The 27,489-nt window shown below is 44.8% G+C and overlaps 1 protein-coding gene across 6 annotated transcripts in view; it reads right to left on the reverse strand.

The window, feature by feature from the left end:
- Positions 1-27,489, reverse strand: part of AMOTL1 (angiomotin like 1) — a 148,362-nt gene that overhangs the window by 37,379 nt on the left and 83,494 nt on the right. For all 6 annotated transcript variants that reach the window (XM_006018626.3, XM_006018622.3, XM_014517419.2 and 3 more), the window contains 3 exons: positions 19,621-19,909; positions 9,943-10,087; positions 8,009-8,098 (listed from right to left, as the gene is read on the reverse strand). In XM_006018626.3, the coding sequence (XP_006018688.2) occupies positions 8,009-8,098; positions 9,943-10,087; positions 19,621-19,909 (524 nt within the window). The remainder of the gene's footprint in view (positions 1-8,008; positions 8,099-9,942; positions 10,088-19,620; positions 19,910-27,489) is intronic.

Consider the following 27,489-nt stretch of genomic DNA (forward strand, 5'->3'; position numbering starts at 1 on the left):
GTGTGTGTGTGTGTGTGTGTGTGTGTGTGTGTGTGTGTGTGTGTGAGGGGGGGTGTGTGTGACCCACCGACAAACACCTCTCTCCCACTGCACATAGCCCTTGCTGCCAACAGCAGCAGCAGTTGGAGCCCCACAGTGGTGCGTGGTCCCAGTGAGCCCCAGGACTGCACGTGACCAGGCCACCAGCTCCATCATGCGGGCCTACCTTCCTGCCCATCCGCTGCCACCACCTCCCTCCCCTGCCCACCCACCACTGCCACTCCTCCCATCCACCAGTGCTTTCCTACTTGCAGGGCTGGAGTCAGGGCTGTTCCATGGGCAAGAGTGGGAACGCAGTATGTGCTGCTCCTGGGGGAGTGAGCAGGGCTCAGCCTCGTGCAAGCACAGCAGGGGCAGCCTGGGACCAGGCTGGATACACTGAATTGGTAGGCACCCGCACGCACACCAGATGAAAATCACCTGGTGGGTCGGATCCAACCTGCGGGCCATATTTTACCTACCCCAATGTTAGAATCACAGAGATCTCTAATTCCCTGATTGCAATGGTCAGACTTCAGTGAACAGTTAAAGTGTTTCCCAAACACATATTCTGGGTTGTGATAAAATATAATTCGATCAGCAGGCCACTGTTGTTGGCTCTGCTTAGAAAGATACATTCACTGTGGATTTGATCCACAATCCAAAGGTAAGAAAACAAAGTAGTTTGTTTTCAAGATTTATTTTCAGGAGCTTGAATCAAACACTACCTTGACTTACATTGGGACTGTATATCATGGCAAAATTTTTACCCTAAATCTGATCAACCCAGGAACAAAATGAGGCACCTGTTTATTAAAGTTTTATGCATATATAGCTTATAAATAGGTAATAAATGATCAATACATTTTAAATAAATAGTTAGTTAACAGTCAGAGAGTACAATATGTCAATAGGTTGCTTACGACCATTTCTAATACATAATACGGATGTTTGTAACCAACTATAAAAAAAATACTATTTGTAACATGCTTGCATTTGCCTAGAATCATTTAATAGTGTATGCACATTTACCATGCTTGCACTATCCATCATTTATTAGATATACCTGATGGTTAATAAATACAAATAATTTAGAGATTCCGTCAGTGTATCCAGGACTTTTGCTCTCCTTTATGTCAAACTACCAGCTGCAAAATCATACCAAGTGAAGCCTTCAAAACATTTTTGCTTCCTCTAGAATTCACTGAAATCAAGTCATGTAACTGAGAACATAACTTGCCCCAAAGGTTCTGCTGAAACCATTGAAATAGATTTCCCTGCAGTGTTTTCACAATCCAATTTTGTTTACACTAATGTGGTGCTTAGTTCTGGTTTATTGCTCTGTACTTACAGGCTATTAATTCTGAAGATACCATATCATGACCTGGTCTTCCTTAAGTGAAATCCGAGGCACGTATTTAGCCTTTCATCAGTTTTCCAGTCCTTGACACGGCAAACTCCCTGAGGAACTTTGTCCTGAGGAATCCACAGGCACTGGAATCCAATGCTGCATCTGTTGCCAGTCTCTTCATGGAGTGACTAATTCAGCAGAATGTGTTGGGTAAAAAGATCTGCCATCGAGCTCCAGCCTGGATCTGGCCAGTTCACAGGGTCTGACCTTCACAAACTGATGGGATCAAAGGGTCACAGGGGCAAAAAGGGCCACTTGGATGCTGAAACTTGCATGCCAGAGTGTCAGTACTAAAAGGGGGTGCAGAGAGAGGTGGGATGAATACAGTATTAACAAACCCGAACTGCCCATTAGAAGATGCTGCAATTCAAGCATGAGTGTTTCACCTGCTCCAAAAACCTATGTCTGCAAGTTTTTAAAGCACCACACAAGTTTTTCACTCAGCAGAACCTGTTAAGCCCAGAACAAGGCTTTAAATGAGTTTTTTCCCCTAAGTGAATAGGGCCAGGTTGCCAGGTCCAGAGACTGAAAAGCCTGAATATCCTCCTGGGCTATGTCCAGATGAGCGCAGATGTGCAGTATGTGGCACTGCAAACCCGTCTGCGGTGCTACACACCACACATGCAGGTGTTCCCCATGCTGCTATCTTGCAACACACCAGGGGCAGGGAGGGGGGGGGAGGCATTGTTTGACCCCCAGGAGATCCTGGGGTCAAAAAACCCTGTGCCTTAAAAAAAGAGAGGCAGTGCATGTGGCAGCAACATATGCCACCCAAAACTGGAATCTGGCCTGCCGGAGTACCACTTTGGCTGACAGCCAGGCTCCCAGCTGCAGGAGCACCGCAGCTGCAGCTCCCTGAGGCCCCCTGAGCCCCAGGTAAGGCTCCTAGGGCCAGCACAGTTGGCCTGGGAAACAAACATCTCTGGGGAAACAAACATCCACGTTCGTGAGGACGTGGCCCAGGAGGTAGAGTACTGAGAGCAGCAGGATGACCTTCTCAACCCCACTGCTAGGCTGTGTGCCTAGGCCAACCGGTCACTTTAAGGCAGGACCTTTGCATCATAAAGTCCAGCGCTATGAGTGGCTCGATGTAGCAAAGTAACGCTGAGAAATCCAGCATTTACTTTTGCTCATTTAGGCAGGTGTAACTCACAGTGAGAGGGGAACATGACAACAGTATAGATGCCAAGACTTTAGCTAGGACAGTTGGAGGGGGTCAAGTTAAGGAGCCCACTGGAGGAGTGCGGTGAGGTAAGAGGAGTCCGTGCATGAAATGGGTGAGGAACAGCCATGTTTCTGTTTGTGGGGCTCTCCTTTTACTGGGGCCAATTCATGCCTGCTTCTACGCATGAGGAAAGTTCGGCCATATGAGGGTCATATTCCTTCCATAACCCTCCTGTTGGGGCTGCTGGTCAGGGCCCGGTGCAATTTGTGGATCTCCACACAAAGTCGCAGTGACTACATATCCCCAGAAGGAAGGCCATTGCACACATGGCCATCCTGACTCCTAGGAGTTTGAAAATCAGATACTAAAGATCCAGGACACATTTCACAAGAGCAGCAGGTTTAACCCCTGTGTCCTGGCTGAATTCCAACAGAGGTAATTACATTTCACCTCCCTTAATTCCTCCTGCAGTTTTAATTACAACTGGTATGCATGTGACGAAGCTCATCAGAAAGCTTGCCATGTCAGGGACTACAAGACTGATGAAAGATTAAATGGCTACAGGAATTAATGCTCCAGAAAGACAAGGTCCCAAGGCAATGTATTTAGAATTAGCAGCTGGAAGCAAAGAGAATTGAGACAGAATGAAACCCTGCACTTGTTGAAAAATAGATGCGACTGAGAAAACATCCAGAAGTGAGTACTTCTGATTCAGCATGGAAGCTGTTAATGTTTCTCTGTCTGGCTTCCTCTCCACCCCACCTGGCTGCCTGCGCAGTGGGGGCCATGGCTGGAGCCAGCCTAGGTAGCACCCGAGGGGGTTTAATACCCCTCCCTCCCCTTCGCCTGAGGCTGCTGCCCGGGACGGATCCAGCCACACCCCTCCCCGCACAAGTGGCCAGTGGGGGGAAAGCTCAGCAGACCCCAGTTGGAGTCTCCATGCCAATGGGAGAGGGGGGAGGCAGTGTCTGGCCATGTCCTTCCCCCCTGGGATAAACCTGGCAGGGGCTACTTCACCTTTCTCCCTCCAGGCACACCCTGGCTAGGGACCTACAGGCCGGGATGGGGATTTAAACCCCTCCCCAATCATACTCAGAAGCCTGCCAAGGCCTGGCCATGCCCCCTGCCCCTCCAACTCAGTTTCCCTCCAGCCTTCTGGCCACTGCCAAAGGAAAGGGAGGGCTCGTTCTAGCACTCGCCGGCTTCAGCCTGAGCCACTGCAGGTGTATGGCTGCATTTCCAAAATCAAAGGTGAATGTCTGTTCACTTACTTCTCGGTTCAATCTACACAGGTCAAACTAACCTGCAAAGATTGAATCAATTCAGGCTCAGGCTTTTTGAATATCTGTACTTAGCCCTAGAGCATACCCTACAGCAGAATTTGGCCATTTATAGTCTCTTGGAAAATGAAAGGAAGGATAATCCAATGGTAGCATGCTAAATTTAGATGTCAGAAACCTAGGTTTCATTCCCTTTTTCACCACAGACTACCTGAGCCATGTTGGGTAAATTGCTTTAAGGTCCCTCCTTAAAATGTACCTCTACCCAATGACCAATCTTTATACAAACAAATAAGAACTAATAAGGGAGAAGAACTAATAAGTGGGGTGCTTCCTATTTTACGAGTTAATCTATAAGGTTCAAATCTACCCTGCCTTCTGCCAGGCAAAATCATGGCATTTTTCATCACAGCACATCCCCTACCACTCATTTGTGTCCCTAGTACTTTGAGGTAGACACTATCACTGTGGTGTTATTACTACAAAAAGAACGGGCGTATTTTTTTTTACCTCTTGCTTCAATTTCTGTTTAGAAGCGTGGTGCATTGTTAAACAGCTGGTAGGTGAAGTGATCTTAGCGTATCCTGCACTGTAGGAGTTCCTATTTGAATGATTGTTTCAGTGCTGCAGGGGTTTTACTGCACTTGTATTATTGGAAAATAATACTGTGTTTACAGTATTATCCACGAGGAAGATTTAAAATCCATGAGCTCAGGCCCCCAAAATCATGAGTTTAGCTTGAACATAATAACATTTAGTAAATAATATATGCTGGCTTTCTTTATTCGTCTTCTGGTGTTTGGATGTTTAAGGTTCTTTCAAACTGTTCTTCCCACTCAGGATGGCTAGAAAATTACTTTTATTTGCTTCATGATATCCGAGATGCTTGGTAATAACCTGACTCCAGCAGCTGCTACTCTAAGAAAACCACAAAGTATCATGAGACATGATAAAATCACAAGAGTTGACAACACTGTGCTGCGGCACCAAGAGCATGCCAAAGATTTAAAAAATTATTCCTTAAATCTAAATAAATAACAAGATCTAGGGGTAAATGAAGCTGTGCTGAGGGTTATCGGGCTAGAATTTAACCTCCCAGATATAAAGTACTTTCAGTTTTTGGGCTACATCACTTTGCATAAGGGTGCTCAAACTAAGCCTGCAAACCACTGAGCCTCACTTGCAATGGGACACCAATGTGACTGCCTTCTGTCCTGGAGGAAGAACTCACAAAAACACCTGGTCAGCAGTCACAGTCACATAAGGTGCCTGTAGACATATGGGATACCTGCTCTGATGCACAGTAATTGCAGCGTGTCAGAGCAGACTCGATTAATTGAGTCTGCTCAAATCTGCTAATTAGGTTAATCCAGCAGCCTTGGCATCTTGTGTATTCAGCGTCCTTGCGCTTCAAGATGGTGGCAGGGCACTTTAATGAAAGATCATCAAACTTTAATTAAAGCGCCCCCGCCACCATTTAAGTGGAGGACACTGAATATACAAGACACTATGGGCACTTTAATTACAGTCGCCCCAGAGAGCTGCTTTAATTAAACTGCCCCCTCACCCCCACTCCCAGAGCACATGTAAAGACACTGGCAGTTCCTACTAAACCTGGCTAGCCAAGGGGATTTCCAGTACATCTGGAAAAATCTAAATGCTTCAGGGATCTTAAGCATGTTGATCAACACTATCATAAAGCTATTTATTCTACAAGCCGTGGCTGCCCAGAAAACATAAATAGTAAAACAGAATTCTGAACCCCTCGTCTCTATTTTAGGAACACTTTCCATCATAGTAGCAACATTTAGCTCTCAGCACAGACCAGCAGACACTCCAAGCATCCATGCCATTTTATGTGATATGATCTCAAAAAGCTATATTTGTCCTTAAGCTGTGAGTTGATATCAGTTATATACAGAGTGTGCAGCACATGGTTACATCATTATTGCTAGGAATGTGCCAGTAAAAGCATGTTTTGAAGCAGAGTTTTTGTCAGACAAGACACTATGGCCCTATCTGTACTAGAAATGCTAGCCACCAACTGCCCTGCCATGAGTATAGCTGTATAGGTACAAACCCGTGATGTAGTAAGGCAGTCATTGTAAGATGCCATCTGCACTGGGGCAAACTGGCCCTGCTTGAAATTGCCCAAAGGGTAGAGAAACCTATATACAAATGGGAATTTTTAGAGATCTCATACTTTTATACAGCCTGTACAACAGATTTACTTCCTGTATTCAGAGCAAAACTTACTGCTGATACTAGTTAACACTGAAGAGCTAGCACAGCAATGGAAGAATAAGACTCTCTTTTACTTTATGCATCAACAACCAAATTATCAGTGATTTCCTATAGTGGCATCTTTGTTACTGATGATGTTGCATGAGCCAGAAAGAATGAAGTACACTTTTCAAGTCCAAAGTGGTGTTTCCTGGGCCAGTGGATGGGGACCCTAAGTCAGATCTGCAGCTGGTGTCAATCAGCATTGCTCCACTGACATCAGCTAAGTGAAGGTGTTTTATAGGAGTGAAGGATCTGCTACCTGCTTCCCTTCCGCCTGCTTCTCTGGCCTTGTAAACTTGTCCAATTTGATACAGAAGCCATGGAAAGGGAATAAACCTGAAACCATAAAATGTCATTTTGCAGAGAAATTTCTGCTTAAATATTTTTAACTTTGTGGAATCCATGGTCATATGAGAGTCTCTCTGCCTCCTAGCAAGCTTTCATTAAGTACATAAAGTACACTCCTTTCATGTTAGGATTTTATCCAAAAGACACTTAAGCACCCAGCTCTCAAAGTAGAATTGCCAAATTCCCAAGTTCCCCATACAGTGAATGAGGTGGGTTGAGTTACCCAGAATGGGGATCACATCACATAGCATTCTGAGCTTGGGGATACTTAAGCAACCACTAGGAAGCTTTGTCTGAGGTCTTCTGTCGAACAAGCTCTGAATCACCCTACAGACATCTAAATTGGACTTAGGTAGAAATTAGGCACTTAAGTCATACAAAGTGATTCAAATCACTTAGCTTCCTAGGTTAGGTGCTTCCATTTTATACTGAAAAGAGCCTTAGGAACCTAAAGTTGGACTAATGAGCGTTCTCAGAAGTAAGAGAAATCAGCTTAACTCCTACTGCAAAATCTGCTGCAATCTGTATGAACTTGGGAGGTTTGCCCAAGTCCCTGTAGTGTATGAATCCCAAATGGCATGAGACAGACAATAAGGGACAGAGACATTCAGCCCAGCCAAGATGGTGGCAGTTGTGGCATGTAGCAGAATTTTCAGCACCTAAGTAAACGTACCAGTGACAATTTAGGCTTGTATGGCCCCTCTGGCACCTCCTCAGTTTGTGGATGGCTCGCTTTGACTTACACACATGAACTACAACTAAGCCTAAATGCTTTTCTGGATCTGGCCCAAACTCTTTTGTGAGAAGGATATTTTTGTTTGATATCTCCCTGGCCAAGGTCCTAGTAGAGGATTGGTTTTGAATAGATCTGCAGGGTGGTGTGGTACGTGATTTACTTTCAATAAGGCCTAATGTTATTTGTAACATATAACAGTAATCACATATCCACAGGCTAAATTAGAGATAGGAGTTATTGGAATATTAAGACTATTTAGAGGTCCTTTAATTTCTAAAATACCAATGAGCCTGAGCCCAGGGCTACTGCTTTTCTTACTTGCAGGAAGTGGATGCTCCTGATATCATGAGAAACTGTAGGATTGTTGTCTCTCCGGTCCCTCATGAAAAGGGGGCAGATTCTTCTCTCATTCACTTTGGCATCAATTCAGAGTAAACCCAATAAAGTCAGTGGAGGTTACTTTGGATTCAGCCCAGCTGAAAAACTTGGCTTTGCCAAAATGTATGTGTCCCAAGAAACTACCCTGCAAGCAACACTTTACGTTATAAAATAAATATTTATACAAAATAAGCTAACTCTTGTTACCATGAACTCCCGCTGTTCAGAAGAAAAACATTCTATGCAGTCCAATCTGTAGTTTACGTAGGGTTACATGACAAATTAACTGAGTAAAACCAAACCACAAAGGCAATAAAAATGATAGCTAAGCAGCCTCTACTCCAGCTCAAATCCATATCTTCAGAACAGATGAATGCAGTACTCACTCTGAAAGGCATAAAGGCCCTCTGTTGCCTTATCTTCATGCCCATCAAATTCTCTGCTGGCTAGCTGCCTATTGGCAGTCTCAAGTCGTTCTGCATATAAACAGGAAATACTTTTAAGTATAAATATATGTATATAAAATTATAGGCCAACCAAGAAAATAAGATGCATGCCAGTGGTATGCTATAAATAGAACCTGAGAAGGGGGATATTAAAATGGAGGAGGCTGAAGTATATATGAGTGGAGGATGAGACCCCACACTCCAGAAGAACAGCCTTTTTTTCTAGTTGGTAATATGTTATTTATTGGTTGGCAGAATTCATGCCTTCATAGATTTTTCAGTCCAGAGGAGATAATTAGATCTTCTAGTTTATAGCACAACGGGGCTCCTTTCTTGGTTGGCCTTTAAGAACTGTTATAATAAACAGGATTAATAATAATAGTTTCATCTCCTACATAATGCAAATAGTGTTTCACTCTGCAACAAACCTAGTAACTTATGGCTGACTAAGTATCTGTCCCAGAACTTGATTTAAAGATGCTGAGTGATGAAGAACCCACCTCATCCCCTTGGTAATCTGTTCCAACCATTTGCTACCCTTACTGTTAAAACCTGCACACCATTTCCCGTTTGAACCACTCTAGCTTCAGGAGATGAGGCCAACATTAACAATCCAGGAAATATGATGGACCTGAGCACAAAACGTGCCATGAACTGCAGCATACGATTTCTCCGGCTTGCCTATACGACAGCCTCAGTGAGTCCCACTGAAGACCTCCCTGCCCACCTGTGCTCAGAAGCATGCTCCAAGCCTGAACACATGCCAGTGAGACTGCTCCAGGCTTGTCCCTCTGTGCCTGCTCTTAGACCCTCCGTCTCTGACAGGACTGAGAGAGGTCACTGGAGAAGAGCCCAGACCAGCCTCCCAGGCAAGCTCTCAGGTTTGGAGCATGTCAGCAGGCATGGGTGGGCAGGGCATGGGCATCCTCACTAGGACCTGCCACCACTGCAGCGTGGACAAGTTCCTTGTGGTTTGTATGTAAAAGTCAGCTCCATGGAGACAGCTAGTAAGGACTCAATGCTTATATCCCCTGCTTTAGGTATAATGAGATCATGAAATAGTGCACAGGCACTGTGCTAGGGGTTTGCACAGGGGTGACTCACAGTCTAAGGTCAAAGGCAGTTGTGCTGTGGCCAGCAGCTCTGTATGTCACCACGGAAAGACCTTCACTCATGAAGAGCAGCAGCTACTGATGCAGCCAAAGCTCTGCCTGGAACCATGACTCCCTCTACACATGCCTATGGTGCCTTTCACTCTCAATCAGGCACTGATCAGTCTACACTGCCTTCACTCCCTTGGCCTTAGGGGTAATATAACTCTTTACCTCCAATAAAGCTTGCCAGCTTCCCTTCTGTATTGTGTACAAACATGGCCCCACCTTTTAAAGGGTGTCCACTAGAGAAGAATCTACGCACATTCACTGAGTAGTCTACAATTTGCACTTCCATTTGCATGCAAAAAAGTGCCTCCTAATTTCCCATACTCAAAGGGAAGCCCTTTGAGACTGACTCCCCTCCCTTTGTAACTATAAAGCACTTCAATATTATGTTATGCTATGCTACAGCTTATTGCTGAGCTCCTTGTAGATAGCTTGGATTTACACATTGGTGATCCTGGGACTAAATTAGTATTTTAAGGGCTAAAACAAAAAACTTTTGCTTAAAGCTGTTTTTCATGTATGTTTGTACTCAGGGGGACAATGGTAGTTTTGTCCCTTACCAAAAAAAAGAGGTGGATTTCTCAAGGGGTTTACCTAGAACACTCAGGAAACTGTTTGTCCAAAGCCTGCGGCTGGTGACGTGGAGCCTGATAATTTTGGAGAGATAAGAACATGTCACTTGGGGTGAAAACAGCTGTAAGGAGCTTCACATACCACGGAGATCCCTGTTGAAATCATGAAGTCTCCTAATTTCTCCTTCGAGCTTGTTTCTCATAGCCTTGTCCAGAGACTCTCTCTTAGTGGTGGTCTTGACCAGGCCCTCATAGGCTTCTGAAATCCTTTGAATTTCTATTTCAAACTGAAAGGAGAGAGACCTCTCATTAAAGCAAGGCAGGAATTCATATCATTCTGACATTCGCTTTGGAACATTTCAAAGGGGGTTTTGTGTGTCAGGGCCGACGAGCGTTCCAAGTTTCACATAAGCATACGATTCTATAATAAGACTTCTCATAGACAGATGACAAAGCTGATCCCTGTGCATGTTTGAACATTCCTACTGCAACGAGCAATCAACTCCCCACCCACGCTGAAAACATCCTGCTACAACAGCATAACGTAATACTCAGTCAAATGCTTCTGAACAAAGTCAAAGTGGAGATTAGTGTGACATAACAACTTCACCTTCTCCTTCACCTTCCGTTTCTTCAACAACAAAGGCCTTCACTTGAAAACTGCCCTGGGAGGAAAGGTATTAAGGAAATAGTGTGGACTGCATTTTATCTTAGAAAGGGCTTGAAGAGGCAAGGCTTATTACCTGACCATGAAAGATGATTCCCAGATGAAACACTCAGCTGTGAACACCAAGTCCCCATGTAAACCAACTGTGATCACTTTTACACCACTATAATCCATCGCTTTCAAAGGAGCTACTCCAGTATAAGTGAGAACAGAATTGCACTTAGCAAAAAAACCCCAAAACCCACCCCCAAAGTTTCAACACTCTTCACTTTGAAAATGGGATTCAAATCCAAACTTTCCCCAACTCCTGGATGCCTAGATTTGGTATGTAGACTATTAAAAAGAGAGACTTATATTACAAACTTAGATCCCAGGCTGGACACAAGGGTGGCACCAGGAAAGTTAAGTGCAGGGTGTGGTTTTCAGTTATGATAACGAGCTTGTAGAGTCCAGAGAAAAGAGAAATCTATAAAAAAAAAAAAAAAAAAGAGAAGGCATGATATGGATATGAACCTTATAGACTAACTAAATCAGAGGTGCATAAGCTTTCATGAGCAAGAGCTCACTTCATCAGATACTAAGTGAAGTGAGCTCTTGCTCATGAAAGCTTATGCATCTCTGATTCAGTTAGCCTATAAGGTGCACCTCTACTCTGCCTTCTGCCAGACTTCAGACTAGCATGTCTAACTACCTGTCTCTGCAAATAAATAAAAAGTAACAACTGGAGCTTTAGCCTGTGTCCTGTCATAGCTTTACTGAAAATAATGGTACTACACTGACTTACACCAACTCAGGATTGGACCCTATGTTTCCAGTCCTCACATTTGTTAAGGAAAGCCTAAAGTTAGCTGTAAAAACCAGTAAACAAATACCAAGACGACAGTATTCCTTTTTTAAATCTCATGATTTTTAAGCCAGCCTCATGACATTTTAGGCCTGACTCATGATTTCTGGGCACTGGATCTGAGTCCACCTCTGCTTACAATAGACTTCATGCAGGCATGAGAACCCTGTAGGGAGGATGTGGCTATTGGACTTATTGCTGCCAACTGCAGCACTGGAAAAGTAGAAACCCAGCTGGTATCACAGTAATGAAAAATATTTGCCAGATGACCTGAAACCATGTGAAACCAACACAGACTCATGCTTCATCATCCAGATTTGCCATGAAGTTTGGGAATATTTAGAACAGTGCGTGATGTGAAACTTGGCAGAGTTCTGATATGGAGTGAAGTAGGAGAAACTCAGCCATTTCCACAGACTTTCAGTTTTCAGTTTATTCAGATGCTCAAGATGTACAAATCTTTACGACGGAAAGTAGTACGGTAAATAACGGGACTGATCCAAAGCTGATGGAAGTCAATGGAATATCTCCTATTGGAAACAAAGGAGATCCAACTTAGTTCAGGCCCCAAACTTGCCAAGCATCACACTATGTATTCAGCTTTCCTGATCATTTACCAAGTGTTATGTGTTTTACACAGGTAAAAACATCATCATCCTAAGTAGTCAGATTTTTAAAAATGCTCTTTGCTAACAAAAAACTACCTCCTGTCCATTGCTTCTCAAGTGACACTCAATCTTACGTAGCATAAAGAAAACAATGACCTTTCTACACAGTGGGTGCATCACATGTGAAATTAGTGTGATGAAATAAACTCTGGCACAGTTCATGCTGGACTTTAGTGCTCCCAGAAGCAGCATTTACATGTGCACCTGGGACTGCAGCACATTGAGCTGGGGCAGTGCAGTCCCTGGCTGGCAGGGGGCTCAGGGGGGTTAGCCTGCCAGCCTGGAGCTGCTTCACCCTGGCTCAGTGTGATGCAGAGGGGCTGGATGGGGCACAAGGGTGCTAGAGTGGGAGGCTATAAGTGTGTTGCAGCAGAGTAAATAACTCCCTGTAAGATGGTACTTGTGTCAGGCAGTACTAACCTCCGGTGAAGTTAATTAGTTTACTCCAGTCTAATAGCTCCGTACATGTAGATGGTAACGCTTTACTGTGGAGCTAATTAGGCAACTGCAGTAAGTGTCTCCCGTAGATGCCCTCTGTGAGTTGGTATGTTCTGAAACACTTTTCTAGTCCTACCTCAAATTATTGTCCTAACATCTTATTTTGGTTTTAAAAACAAAGGCTCCGGGAAGCAGCAGTATTTTTTAGCTAATCTCATCATGGAAGGTGGACTTTCCTCCTAGCCCAGCTGACATAGAACAAGACAGCAGTAACATTCTGACCACAGAAGAAAGCATGTTTAAAGTAACTTTGCAGAAATCATGCCAGTACTTTGTTGTTACAAGAAAACCACCTGGCATGGGAAGAGATTTTATTTTATGCTCTTTCCTATACACAAATGGAGAACTGGCCAGCTCTTTCTTTCCCAACAGCAACAAGCAAACAGACTCAAATATGATTCCTTACCCTCTGTCCCCAAAGAATCCTTGTCCAACCTGAATCTTTCCCATCCTGTCCAAAACAGCTTTTCTCATGAGATTGTGTCCAAACTTGGCCGCTTTACAGGAGATGAAAAACAAAAATGACTGAACTTTTTAAAACCTCATGAGAAAGCCTCTTTTTTGCAAGTTTTCCAGGATACTTATGCAAAATCATACTTTTTACTTAGTTGGCTTTTGCTTCATAATAACACTTACCACCCAGAAGTGCTCTGAACTTATAAAAGTGTTTTCCACGCATGAGAGTGAAGTAATAGAAAGTCATAGATTCAGAGATTTTAAGGCCAGAAAAACCTATTATGATCATGCAGCCTGGCTTCTGCCATCTGATCGTTTGTAAAGCTTCCTCACTGGCATTGACGAGCTCTATCTGACTCAAGAAGTCTACAGGCCAGCCAGGAGTAAGGTACTCCTGGATTTGGTTCTGGTCAAAGGGGATAATCTAGTGAGCAACCTGAGGATTGAAGGGAAGCTAGGTGACAGTGACCATGAGATGATCACTTTCTCCATCTACTGTAAGACTTGGAAATCATCATTAGGGTAGAAATCTTTGATTTTAAGAAAGCTGACTTCCACAAGCTTAGGAGACTAGGTGGCGAGGCCCTGTGGAACCACTGTCCAATGGGGAAGGGAGTCCAAAAAGAGTGGTTGTTCTTCAAGGATGCAATCCTTGAAGCACAAAGGAAATCCATTCCTTTTCATAAGAAAGGCAGCAAAAGGGCTGGGAGACCCCTTTGGCTCAATAGGGAAGTCACTGACCTCCTGAAATCGAAAATAGAAGTTTATAATGATGGAAGTCAGGAATTACCACCAAGGAGGAGTACATAACAATAGCCCACACCTGTAGGGAGTGGATAAGAAAAGTAAAGGAAGAAACTGAAATCAAATTGGCAACAGGAATCAAGGCCAATAAAAAGTCCTTTTTTAGGTATGTAGGAAGTCAGAGAAAAAATAAGGGAAACATAGGGCCCCTGCTAAGCAAAATGGGACAGCTGATAACCAACACTCAGGAGAAAACCAAACTCCTAAACAAATACTTCATGTTGGTAGTCCATCAGTCCAAGGGTGTTAGCCTGCTTGACAGGCTACAAGATGATCAAGGTAGGGGTGATCATCCTCTCGTAGTTGGTGAAGATCTTGTGGAAGAACATCTAGAGAGGCTGGATATCTACAAGTCAGCAGGACCGGAAGAACTACAGCTGAGAGTGCTGAAAGAAATGGCCAACATCATCATGTGACCTATGGCAAAGGTATTTGAGGACTCGTGGCACTCAGGAAAGGTCCCAATGCCTATCTTCAAGAAAGGGAGAAAAGAGGACCCAGAGAATTACAGGCCAATCAGTTTGACCTCAATCCCTGGAAAAATCCTGGAAAAAATTATCAAAGTAGTCATTATTGGAAGGCTAAGAGAAGGCATTATTCTACAGGACAGCCCACATGGCTTCGCTGCACGCAGGTCATGCTTGACCAACCTCATTTCCTTCTACGATCAGGTAACTCACCACCTAGATAAGGGAGATAAGGTTGATGTCATATATTTGGATTTCAAAAAAGCCTTTGATTTAGTCTCCCATGGTAAAATTGGGAAATTGCGGCCTCAACTACTTTATGGTTCAGTGGCTAGGTAACTGGCTCTGAGGTAGGACCCAGAGTGTATTAATAGACGGAACTGAGTCAACGAGGTGGAAGGTGACCAGTGGCGGCCCTCAGGGTTTAGTACTCAGACCAGTATTTTTCAACATATTCATCAATGATTTGGATTCGGATGTTAAAAGCATATTGGCAAAGTTCATGGATGACAACAAATTATGGGAGAATGCAGTCGCGCTCGAGGACAGGTTGACCTGGACAGGCTTGCAAGGTGGGTGGATCAAAACCTGATGATGTTTAACATGGAGAAATGTAAAGTGCTCCATTTGGGGAGAAATAATCCCCAACACGCTTACAGGCTCGGCAGTGTTACACTCGCCAGCACCACAACTGAAAGAGACCTGGGAGTCATGATAGACCACAGAATAAACATGAGCCACCAATGTGCTGCTGTAGCTGGCAAAGCAAATCAAATACTGGCATGCATCTACCAGTGCATCTCAAGCAAGACTAAGGATATTATCCTTCCACTTTACTTGGCCTTGGTGAGACTGCAGCTGGAGTACTGCGTTCAGTTCTGGGTGCCGCAGTTCAGGAGGGATGTGGAGAAGCTTGAGAGAGTACAAAGGAGGGCCACGTGCATAATTAGAGGTCGGGAGAGCAGGCCATACAAGGAGAGACTGAGGGACTTGGGATTGCTCAGCCTGGAGAAGAGAAAACTTAGAGGGGACTTGGTGGCAGCCTGTAAGTATAGAAGGGGCATAGGTCAGGGCCTGGGGGAGCATCTATTCACCAAGGCACCCCAAGGGAAGACAAGAAACTATGGACACAAACTGCCTGAAGATCGCTTCAGATTGGATATATGAAAAATGTCTTTATGATTCAAGTGCCTATGGTCTGGAACAGACTTCCCCCAGAGGTGGTACAATTACCTACCCTGGAGATTTTTAAAAAATGACGATGTGCATCTTGCTGGTGTCATCTGACCCCAGCCGTCTTTCCTGCCCAAGTGCAGGGGGGCTGGACCTGATAATCCCGTGAGGTCCCTAACATCTATGAATCTATAACATAAGCCAAAAGAGTTCACTCAGCAATTCAATCAGCCCCAAACATTCTGGCTGTCTGAAGGCATAGCTTTTAGAAAGATATTCCATCTGCATTTAGTCTTCAAACAATGGAGAAGCCAGTACATTGTAGTCAAAATTGTCCTGACACTTCCTTTGTTGAAAGTTTGTCCCTTATTTCTCACCTAATTTCAACTAATTTCAGCTTCCAGATACTGGGTCCTGCTATGCCCACCGCCAGATTAATCAGTCCTTTCATAGATGTTATAGATGTTAGGGTCAGAAGGGACCTCAATAGATCATCGAGCCCGACTCCTTTATTTTCAGGAATTTTCTCAACAGGTCATAGACCACATCCAAGACATCTCTCAGCATTCTCTCTGACCAGCTAAATAAAACGACCTTCTCCAAGACCCTCACTAAGAGGCAGGTATTCCAGACCTCGGATCGCTCGTGTAGTTCTTGTCTGAATCCTCTCCAATTATGCAACATCCATTTTAAAGTTCAGACATCATGACTGGATCACAACTGTCAATTCCACAAACAGGGGAGATAACCCCCCTTCTCCCTACTATCAATCAATACTCCCTTCTGGATACAGCCAAGAACTTTATCACTCCTCTTAACTATAATATCATACCAGGATTTCATTTCCAATTGGTGCTTCCATTTTCCAGATCAGAACACAATGCAGGCACAGAAAACTGAAGTGACTAACCTAAGTCCATACTGAAAACCTGTGGAAGAGGTGGAAACTGTGCTCTATTCACACTACCATCTTCCTGTGTTAATCTGTTACTCTTTGATGCACTATAACAGTGGTGCCCAACCTTTTTGTCCCACAGGCTGGATAAGTGATGCTAAATCAGTCCACAGGTGGGATCCGGTCCATGGGACCAATCTGGAATGCAGTCCTGGCCCCAGTGCAGTGCTGCATGGGAACAGTCTAACTGGGTCTGATCTAGCTGCATGGGAATGGCCCCATCAGGGCTGATCCAGGTGTATGGGGCTTGGAAGCTTGGCAGCAGGGAAGTGACAGTGGTGTTGATTGGCACCACGTCCCTTCTACCACCTTTCTGGACCTATGGGGAGTCCCATGGGCTGGATGACATGGCTCCACAGGCCAGATCTTGCCCATGGTCCAGGGGTTGAGCACCCTGGTTCCATAAAGTTCCTACTGCAATGACATTAATGTACTATCACATCCTGGTAGTTTAACAGCTTATTAGATCTGATCAATACAGTTACAGAGAGCAAGTGAGACTTTTATCCTGTGCTCTAAACACCATCATTTTTCAAAATGCCCTCCACCACATAAGCTCCTTGCCCAGTCTAGCTGTATTGGCAAAAGCAGGCTTGCTCTAGGATAAAATGAGGACTTTCATCAAAGCCACTCTTGTTTAAACATGATAAAGTGGGAGGAGAGGAACACCAGTAAATGACGCTCATGTTTCTCAGCAGCACTGCAATTTCCTTCACAAAAAACCCAATCCCTTCTGTCCCTTGAGTTTCTAGTGCCAACCCACTCAAACAACCTACATGATGAGACACTGATAGAAACCATGCCAACCTGATAATTAAGCTTCAAAGAGGTAACACTCCTGACCAAAAAAAAAAAAAGGCAACGAACAAATAAGCTAAAAAAGAGATATAAAAAAGATAACAGCTCATTTATAAAAATGAGACAACATTTCAAACAACACTGGGATTAATCACTACCTTGTAACTCACTGCTAACTATCTATTCAAGTATGGTGTAGAATTTGATACCACTTGGGGGACAATCTGTTCTTAACAAGGAGTTGTATATATCATGGACAGTCTGTTTTTCTTTCCCCACTATTTTTATCCTATTTTGTTCTATTCTGTACTATAAATAGGAGTGGTGGGGAGGTTGCTACTCATATTGTTGCTTTGTTTCATAAATTCATATTTTCCTTAGAAAAAATATATAGCTTTTTCACTTCAATAATACAAAGCAAGGTCCATGTCTTTTTTTAAAGTTTGTCATCGCTTCAACTATGTGAGATAGGCTTCTATGGGAATAGATTAATTTGTAGAGCTGCTGAAGACCCACAGCTCTCCCTCATCCCCAGAAATAATTTAGATTGACACTGTCTGTGAATTGCATCCAAATGGGTAAGAAAAGAGCCCTTTTAGATGAATGACCAATGAATGTAACAACATAAGTGCCATTCTGGGTCAGACCAATGGCCCATCCATCCCAGGATCCAATCACTGAGGCTATAAACAGAATTCTCTCCCAGGAATTCTAGAGGTGCTCAAGATCAGACCCTGAAGCCCTAAGAGCACCTATTTAGGGTGGCTGGATAGTGCAGGTAGGTCCATGCTGCCCACACTTTCCCACCTTAAAACAAACAAACATCCACTTCAAAATGGCAGCTCAAATTAATACTAGCTTTTGTCACAGCCATAAATTTGCACATCTGTGGCATGACAAAAGGCATGGATGTCTTTTTGTTTTCACTTTGTGCTGCCATAAAAATGTTTATGGTTGCACAAAGTCGATATCTGTTTCTATCCTGACAGTGGCTGATGAAACTTGTCAGATCCCAATTACAAATCTGTCAGAGTCCACAGCAGAGATTGGAGGGCAAGTTGCAGTTGAGAGTGTAAAGTTTTGGATAACCCCCTGGCTTTGCATGCCTAGTCACTGCATTTGTATATGCTGCTCATGCTTGTTCATCATTTGTGCATATGCACAGAACGGTGGCTCTTGCCTTTGCACATAACCCTTTATGTGCAAATATGCTCAAACTCCAGGACTGGAAAAAGTCCTCAAAATTCTAGCCGTGATAAGCCGCCAGATATTATCCTGGAGAAGAGATACCCTAAAGTACCCATTTTTGGCAGTGAGTCTGATTTTTAAAGAGCACCAGCTTCCCTCAATTCTCTGTTTTTCTGTTATCTCCTATTGTTGTTCTGTTGCTTTAGGCAGTTAGTTACACACTTATCTTTCCTACTGAAGAGCCTCATTCACTTTGCAGGGCACACTGAAAATATGACAAAAACATCCCTATAAAAGATGTCTCAGCAAAGGCACTGTTTTATTATTTTATGTATGATGTGAGAGCCAGGAGTTAAAGCCAACACGTTCAAACTGGGGAGCCTAGGTTTACAGATCTAAATCCATACTGGGGTCTTTGAAATCACCTCTAAAAATCAGGCTGCTGATACAGATGTCTGACAACTGGGATCTGATTCTAGAGGATTTTTTTGTTTAGTGTAGTGTAGTGTAGTGTAGTTTAAAAACATGTGAAACCAAATCCCAAAACATCAGTCAACCCTCGGCTGCAGCATATTCTTTTTCTATTAAAAGAGTGGGCTTATTGCAAATCTACTCAAATATGCAATACAACACTAGACATATTTTGTTATAATTACTACATATATTTTGTGCAATGTGCTACTGATTATGCTACATTTGTAACTAGGTGCTGGCTTAAGAATACCCTAAATTCAGATTCTGCAACCTAACAAGAAGACTACTGAAGGGGGGGTTCCCTAAGATTGGCATTAAGATAATGTGTGCAAAGTGAAAGATGATGTTTCCAACAAAAGGAAATCTGACAAGCCTTCTGTCTTTGTGATGAAGGAGCCTGCACGGCCTTCTTTGTCTTGTGTCTGGGGAGGATGTACAGAGGGGCTGAGTAATGATGACACAGGGAACCACAGGCTGCGTTAAGCAGTTTGAGGGACTCAGTTTAAGGGTTACGGAGGGTTTCAGCCACACTCCAAAGTTTTGCTGGCTAAGTGTGGATGCAGCTGTCCTAACAGAAAAAGGGGCTCTTCTGGCTTAGCCTGTGCTGTTCGGCTATAGCTACGATAGCCAAAAACACCTTCAGCCAGCACATGCATTATCTCTGCCAGGGTTCTCTACCAGCATAGACATGCTGACAAAGCTGTCACGGCAGTAGCTCTGTTGTGTAAATAAGCTGTTCTTCCCCATTGTTGCCACTACCTGTTCCTCTTTACACATAGTGCAGAAGGGTCTTGCCTATTTTACACCCTGTGAGTACGCTCCACCTACCTTCTGGAGTTTGTTTGCCTTCTCATAGTATCCTTCCAGCTCCTGCCGTAGAACGTGGTTCTCCTCTGATAGCATCTCCACCATTTGCTGTGCACGTTCCACAATGGCAAATGCATCGGGCGTGAGCTGCTGGCTGGGCGGTGTTGCTGGTGGAGGCTGCACGGCTCCGGCTGCGGAGAGTGGAGTCAGGGAGGCTGAATGCAGTGGGCCAGTCACGGAAGATGCCTGGGAGGACATTGGGCTGTGCTGTTGTGCCGGCACAGGTGGAAACGGGGCTTGGCATTGTCGGCTACATGAAAAGAAAATGTAGAAGAGAATAACATTGACTTGGCAAAACTGTCCTGAAAATCAACCACTTTAAGACTTCGCGGTCTTTGGGATAAGGAATATCTTTACCCCACACATCCTTAACAATGGGGACCTGAATCTTAGCCTCTTGCATTACCATAAATCAGATACAACAACAGCAATCAAGGTAACTTGTCCACTCACCTGCTCTTGGCAAGGACTGATTTATCTGGCTCTCTAAAACCATGCAGACACATCCATCCCCAAACCCTGTCCTTGTTTAGATGCAACAACTAGTGTTACAGAGCTCAGAAAGCCTCTCCCCTCCTCACAACATCATCCAGGAGCATTGGGAGATGGATGCTTATGACAAACAAGCAATATATTACTCACCCTTCAAAAACCATTCCCTGCCTGGAGTGAGTGGGTGAGCAGAATGCTGATAGGCTGAGTTAGAAGCTAAGAGGAAGTGAAGTGAGTGAAATAGCTACAGCTGCTGCAAAACTGCTGGCTGGACAACCGTGATCAATTATCTCAAATCATCAAAGGCAGCCTATGTTACAAGACCTCATTATGATACTCAGTCAAGGGTATGAATAGATGAGTTATGCACAGGTGCATTAAACACCTGCTGATCTTACTGCAAGCAAGGTTAAGAAGAGACTTGGTCATGGCCTGTAAGTACCTACATGTGAATGTATATTCTGATAGGAGATGGGCCTTTAACCTAGCGGATAAAGGCATATCTAGATCCAAAGTGTGGAGGGCAAGCCAGACAAATCCAGAATGGATATAAGGAGCAAATTTTTAACAGGAAGGATAATTGTGTCTTAGGTCCTTACTTGGCCACCACTCCTGTAGTATCTTGAGCACCTCAAGGTCTGCAATATACCTACCCTCACAACTACCTTAAGAGACAAGACATACTGTCATCTCCATTTTACAGATGAGCAACTGAAGCGAAGGGTATGAATATATTACACAATTCAGTGACATGTCAAGACACTGGAGCCAGTTCTAAGCAAGTTAACCTGGGTAGCAGAAGCAATCTGACTGTGGGAGCCTGTCATTCTACATAGGGTAACTCACACTACTAAGAATTTGTTGTGATAAATTCATTTGCACAGTTAAACCATTACACCACTAAGTAGGGTTGATATACACTAAGTGATGCAGCCAAGGACACACAAAGTCTGTGGCGGAGGAGAGGACTGCACCTGGGCTGTCTGAAGTCCTAACAGTATCCTAACCACTACAGTTTTCCCTTTCTCTGACTAGACCCTCTCCATAGCCTGAAGTCTCTCAATCAAGACAGCCTGCTCGTCCTAAAAAGTGAATTCTAGTTTAACCCCAAGTTACTAAGCTCAAAGCAAAAATCATTGTTCCCTGTGTTTATTTTTGTGCCCTGTCTGATGCTAGAAATCAGACAAAAATATTGTAATTATCCCTTTTGGCCTTGAAATCTATCAATGGTATTACTTATACAGCACAGTTCATTATAAATACATAACAAATTTTATTGCTGTTTACATACTGTATTCTATAGTGCATGGTGGAGTATCCAAAAGCTCTTTCCAGCCTAGATCTGCTCTCACTGGGTGCATCTACACATCAATTAGTACAGAGTAATAAACTTCAGCATAGTTTATGCCGGAGTTTTATTTCTCCTAAGTGCAGTGTTTATACATGCACCCAAAACCATACGGAGCAGCCCTGGACTGGCAGAGGGCCCAGCCCGAGGCTCCAGGTGGTGGCACTGGGCAGCAGAGCGGCTGGGGCATGAGGGTGCAACAGCATGGCGCTAGGCAGCAGGGTTAAGGTTAGGGTTAGGTGGAGGGAGAAAAAATTATTTGGCAGGAGCTGAGTGCACATGCACGCACACTCAGCGCCCTCAAATGGGGCATGGGATGGAACCACAAGCGGCTTGTCTGGGGGCACCTGGCACAGGGAGAGGGTGGCAGCTCTCGCCGCTCTGTGCACCCTAGGAGGGCATGGGGGACATGTTCCCCCAGTTCTGCCTGGGGGGAGGCAGGCTGCAGCTTCGGCCTGGCCCGGTACTAAGCCAGGCTTTTCTAGGCAGGGGGTTGGGCCACGGTGCACTCAAGGTGGGCGGTGATGGTGCTGGGAAGGGGGTTGGGGGAGCTATGGTGAATTTTAGGGTGGCTGCAGCCCCCCCCCCATATCTCACGCTTCCAGTGCTGCTACTGCCTGCCTCAACCGCAGCCTGGCCCAGCCTCCCACCCCACACCAGGAAGAGTCCAGCTTAGCCCTGGCCCCAGCCCGCAGCGGCAACCCACCTCCCCTGGCACAGATCCAGGAGCACATGCCCCCCATGCCCTCCCAGATTGTGCGCAGCAGCAGGAGCCACCACCCCCTCCCCATGCCGGGCACCCCCCAGATAAGTCACTTGCAACGCCATTCTGCACCCCAGCCCCACTCCCACTCCCTCCCCACCCTTGCTACAGCCGCCAGAAGTCCGTGGCCGGGCTGCCTTGCGGCCCTACCACTGCCCCGCGTTTGGCAAGGTTAGCCCCATTAATGCCTCCCTTCTGCCGCCTATGCCCAGCACTGTAGCACCCTCATGCCCCAGTCAGCCCTGGTCACAATCAACATGTGCGTTGCAGTGCACTTAATGACTGCCGTGGGATAGTACTTGTCCTGGACAGTACTATCTTACAGTGGAGTTAATTTATTTACCGCACCCCAGTTGAGACACACGTATAGGCAGTGATGCTTTACTGTGGAGCTAATTAGTCAACTTCACAGTAAAGCACGTGTAGATGCACCTACCGAAATTAGTCTACCACTCATTTCAATGAGAGCAGAACTGGATCAACACTGAATGGTTTTGAAAGCATAGGTCTCTGTAGTACAAATCTTACCACCGTCTAGTAACTATGACTAGGCAGGAGGCTTGTTTGCCAGCTCACAACTATCTCTTGTCCATGTAACTTGTGTCATAAGCTCAGTCCTATGAAAAGTGTGGAGCTCTGTGAGGAGTTGGCTGGTCTCATGGCACTGTATTCCATGAAAGGAAACTGAAAATACACTAAATGCTTTTCTAACGGCAGATTCCACATGAAAATTGTTGCAACTGCTTTAGAGATGTCATGTCATCAGGGCTGGAAGAGGAGTGATGATGTGTTGAACTGTGAGTGGATGCAAATGGCATCCTGCAGTTGAGAATGGGAGGAGAGATGCCCATGAAACTCTCTCTCTGAAAAGATGATACACACCATAGAGAAGCTTGACAACCCTCTAATGGCGCACATGGGGGCAGGTGGTCTTTTTCCATTTTTATGTCCTTGTGACAAGGTATTTTAGCAAAATTTACAGATTCACTGGAATCTGACAGGGCCATGCTGTGGGTGCTTCTGCCATGGCCTTGAATTTGTGACCTCCAAGCTGTCCACCCTGTGCCTTCGCACCTGCACCACCCCCTGGGCAGGTAACATAAATTGGTAAACCCCTACTGTCTTCAATGGAGCTACATCTATTTATGCTCCCTAAAAATGTGAAGTACAAATTCCAGTCACCTAAGTGACTTAGGTACCCAAGTCCAAATGGAATCCCGAGTCACTAGCACACTTTGAAAGCATACTAGCAGTACCCAGCCCAGCTCCCCCTCCCCCTCCAGCCAGAGGGCAGGCTGAGGAAGAACCAAGCCAGGCTGGGCACATGCAGGCAGGGTGGCACCTGCTCCAGTCTGCCTGCCTTGCTCCCACACAGCAGCAGAGGTGCTTGCTGGCATGGAAGCAAGTCTTCTGATCCAGCCCAGGAGCCACTCCTCCCCACGGCTTTATTTCTGACACTTCAACTAACACTACTACATACTTAAACTCAAAGAAAGGGCATCAAAATGTAAGTTCACCCAGGGCACCATTTTCCCTAAAACCAGCCCTGTTTGAGAGATTTTATTCAGTGGTACACAGAGGGATGGGAACGGGCAGGAAGGAAACTTGCACAGTATACTCACAAGGCTACTACTTTGTTGAATACATCATCCTGGTAGTGGTTTTTTAATTAAGTATTTCTTACACATTTTCTAATTCACTAATGATTAAGTTACTGTGAAAATGTGACTCTCAGCTGGGAAAAGAGTGTTGAACCAAACAAGTCAAGTCAGGAAACAGGTTGCCTTGCATTGTTATACTATTTTTCCGCTCCGCCGCTGGCAGAAACTCTGTGTTCCTGGCTCCCTCACACCACATGCCATGTCACACATACGACATCATACGCAATACTAAAGCAAGGTCAGCAAGGGAAAAGGAATTCACAGAAGCAAGGACAAGCAAAAACAATAGTAGTTGAACGCACCAGTGGCCAGAAAATGGGAATTCCCTTGCAAGGCTATAGCATTAATGCTATCTAACTGGTAGGACATTACAGCAAAGCTTCTCAATGGCCATGTCTACATAAGACACTACTGTGCAGCAGCAGCACTGGGGAGCACTAACAGTGATGCAACACTAATGAACAGTAGTAATGAGCTACTGCACAGTAGCTCATTGCTACTGAGCAGCAGCATCAGAATAAACCCATGCAGGAACATTACTGCACAGTAAAGCTGGTTTGTGCTCACTCATTTAGTACTTGCATAATCAAGTACTAAATGACTGCACAGTAACAACTGCACAGTCTGCCACTCATGTAGATACAGCCAGTACTAATGACAATGGAAAGGAAAGACTATGCACACAATGGCTGCTGCTCTCTTATGTGGAAGGGTCAGCATCACAGGTGAAACACTCATATTGGTTATCTCATTATTCAAAGAAAGGAACAGTGTGTATGTGACCATGTATGCTGCTGGCCAGAACCTTTCCATACAGCAGAACCCAGATCCTTTGACTCCAGGTGGTTTGCAACCTGCTTAATTTGTACTGTTGCCAAATTAAGGATGATCCACTCAGCAATTTGCTGAGACCTCCTTCAAAGGGTGCGGCTTCTCCACTTGGTCAGAGCTCATTTGGGGTCCTGCAGAACTGACTGAAGAGGTGTTGCCCTTTTAAATACAGTAGCAAATGGAGCACCTCAGTGGTCCCATGAAGCTGTTTGCTGGGGCTCTATAAAGCCCCAACCAGTCAGACCCATTCTCAAGTCCTCATCACTGGAAGAAGGTAGGGAATCTAACTCGGAGAAGTGGTGAGGTTCTACTGTGTCTCCATTTATTAATTCTTATACAGCGCTGTTGAGAGTGGATCTATCTGTAGTGAATTGGCATGTTATGACATGAGCAGTGTGACCCTTCAGATGTTGGTCTGTTGGTCCCTGAATGCAGGAACCACAGATCAAATTCTGATCTCACTTATTTTACATGCTTGTACAAGAGGTATCCTTATCAAATTTCTCAAAGCATATGAAGGCGGGAGACCATTGGATCAGAATTTTCCATAGATTTTAATCAGCCTCTAAGAGAGACAGCTTATGGAGCCAGTCCTGCTCTCAGATACTGTACCTGGTTACAGTTCTTGGTGTCACTTGTAATTGCAGCCATGACATTTGTAGCATTCATCTCCCATAGTTGGGAAGATAACTGAAAAAATATGAACCAGGTTTCAGCTGATGCAGGATGAACTTCCAAAGCCTGCAGACACCCTGAAATAATACCTCTGAGAAAGTTAAACAGCTTTAGTGATCTCTCCAAGGGCTACTATCTGCGACTCTGAACAGCGATTAGTGCAAGTGTTGACATTGTTAAGAATATCACTACTGGTCATTTAGCACACACATTTATATGTTTATCCCATAACCACTAACTATTATCTACACTCTCCCAGGTGTATGCTGCTTTACAGCAACTGAAGATCTGTCTCAGACAGAAGAGCAGCTCCCCACTTCAACTCGCAACACTTTGCAGGAAGTGTTCTGACTTGCAACAAACCCCTGGACCAAACAGAACTTCACTGTTGGGTTGGAGCATGGGGAAGAATTCAGTTGCAAGCCTGCAGTCAGTTTCCACCAAGTAACAGCCCCTCCTCTCTCCCAGCCGGGCACTGTTTTCATAATGGGAGGGGGGAAAGGAGCACAAGGCGCTCCTTTTAGGGGTTCCCCAGCCAGCACCAGCTGACAAAACCCAGATCGAACTCCCTCCGCTCCCTTTCCCCACTCCCATTCTGAAACAGCTCCAAGGCTGGGAGGTAGGGCAGACACAAGTTACTGAAGACGCTATGTTTTCCAATGGTGAAGCACTGGAATGGGTTACCTAGAGAGGTGGTGGAATCTCCATCCTTAGAGGTTTTTAAGACCTGGCTAGACAAAGCCCTAGCTGGGAATGATTCTGCTTTGAGCAGGGGGTTGGACTAGATGACCTCCTGAGGTCCCTTCCAAACCTAATTGTCTATGTTTCTATGTTCTATGTTTCATCTGAATTCTCATACAATGAGGGTTCATATTTTTTGCAGGATCAGGCCCTTTTAAAGTGCTTTGCAGCTATGCACTTCTGTTTGGTCATGGCTGTAGAGTACTTTCAGGGGCCAGATAAGTGAAAATTGTCATTTCTGTCTGCCCCTTCAGTTTCATCTTCACTCAGTCCCCTGAAACCTCACAGAAACCCCTTTTTGCCCTGTACTTTTTCAGGAACTTAAATAATTCTGCTCCAAAAAAGGTAACAATAAAAAACTGCTAGAATCAATAGTAGAAACTGGGTTGTCCAAGGAAATATAATATGCAGCATGACAGTTTATGTCAAATGTTTAGAAACAGAATGTTACTGACTTATGTACTGGGTGGCCTAATTTAAGTTTTTATTAAGATAATCACCATATTTACTCAAATATAAGATGATCTCCCAATAATTAGATTCTATATATGGAAAATTGCTGCAAGTTTGAGAACATGTACTTCACGAGCACACTTTGAGCAACACTTTTCTACCTACTTATACACAGTACAGTAAAAGCTGAGTTATTCAGCACATTGCAAGCCAGCATGCTCTGTTAACCGGCATGCCGGTTTGTAAGGGCTTGTAAGGGAAAAGTGAAACTGGAAGTGCCCACTGTGGCACTTCTGGTTTTGCAGAGCCCCCACGGCCCGGGGTAAAGCAGCCTGTGCTGCCAAGCCCTCACGGCCCGGGGCATAGCAGCCTGTGCGGATCCCCCCTCCCTGTCCCTCAGGGCCCACGGGGCCCACAGGAGGGGCACCGATGTGGCAGGAGGGGCAGTGACACCCCAGATGCGGCAGGACAGACAGCTACCCGAACAGGCAAAGATGTCTGTTCGGGTCGCTCAGTTAACCAATGTATTTTGTTATCTGGCACCATCCATTCCCCATGGGTGCCGGATAACAAAGCTTTTAGTGTACAAACTATGCATTATACTAGTCCAAAGCCAAAAGGCTCATGATTTATCATGGAGCTCACTGGACTTGCAAGAATCAACAGCTTTACAAGCCATGACCCTGCAGCTCAGCACTACTCAGTATGTGTGTACTCCAGATATCCCCGCCACAAAGGATCCACGTGCTAATTAGCCTCTCGCTCATGACTAGAACTGGGTGTACTTGTCATGAGTCCTGGGATCCTTCAAAAATTTATACGCAGATAAGACACGGGACTTCCTGGTCTGGGTCCACCTCATGGAG

Source organism: Alligator sinensis, unplaced genomic scaffold (genome assembly GCF_000455745.1).
Source record: "Alligator sinensis unplaced genomic scaffold, ASM45574v1 scaffold116_1, whole genome shotgun sequence".
In the NCBI taxonomy this organism is placed as follows: Eukaryota; Metazoa; Chordata; order Crocodylia; family Alligatoridae; genus Alligator; species Alligator sinensis.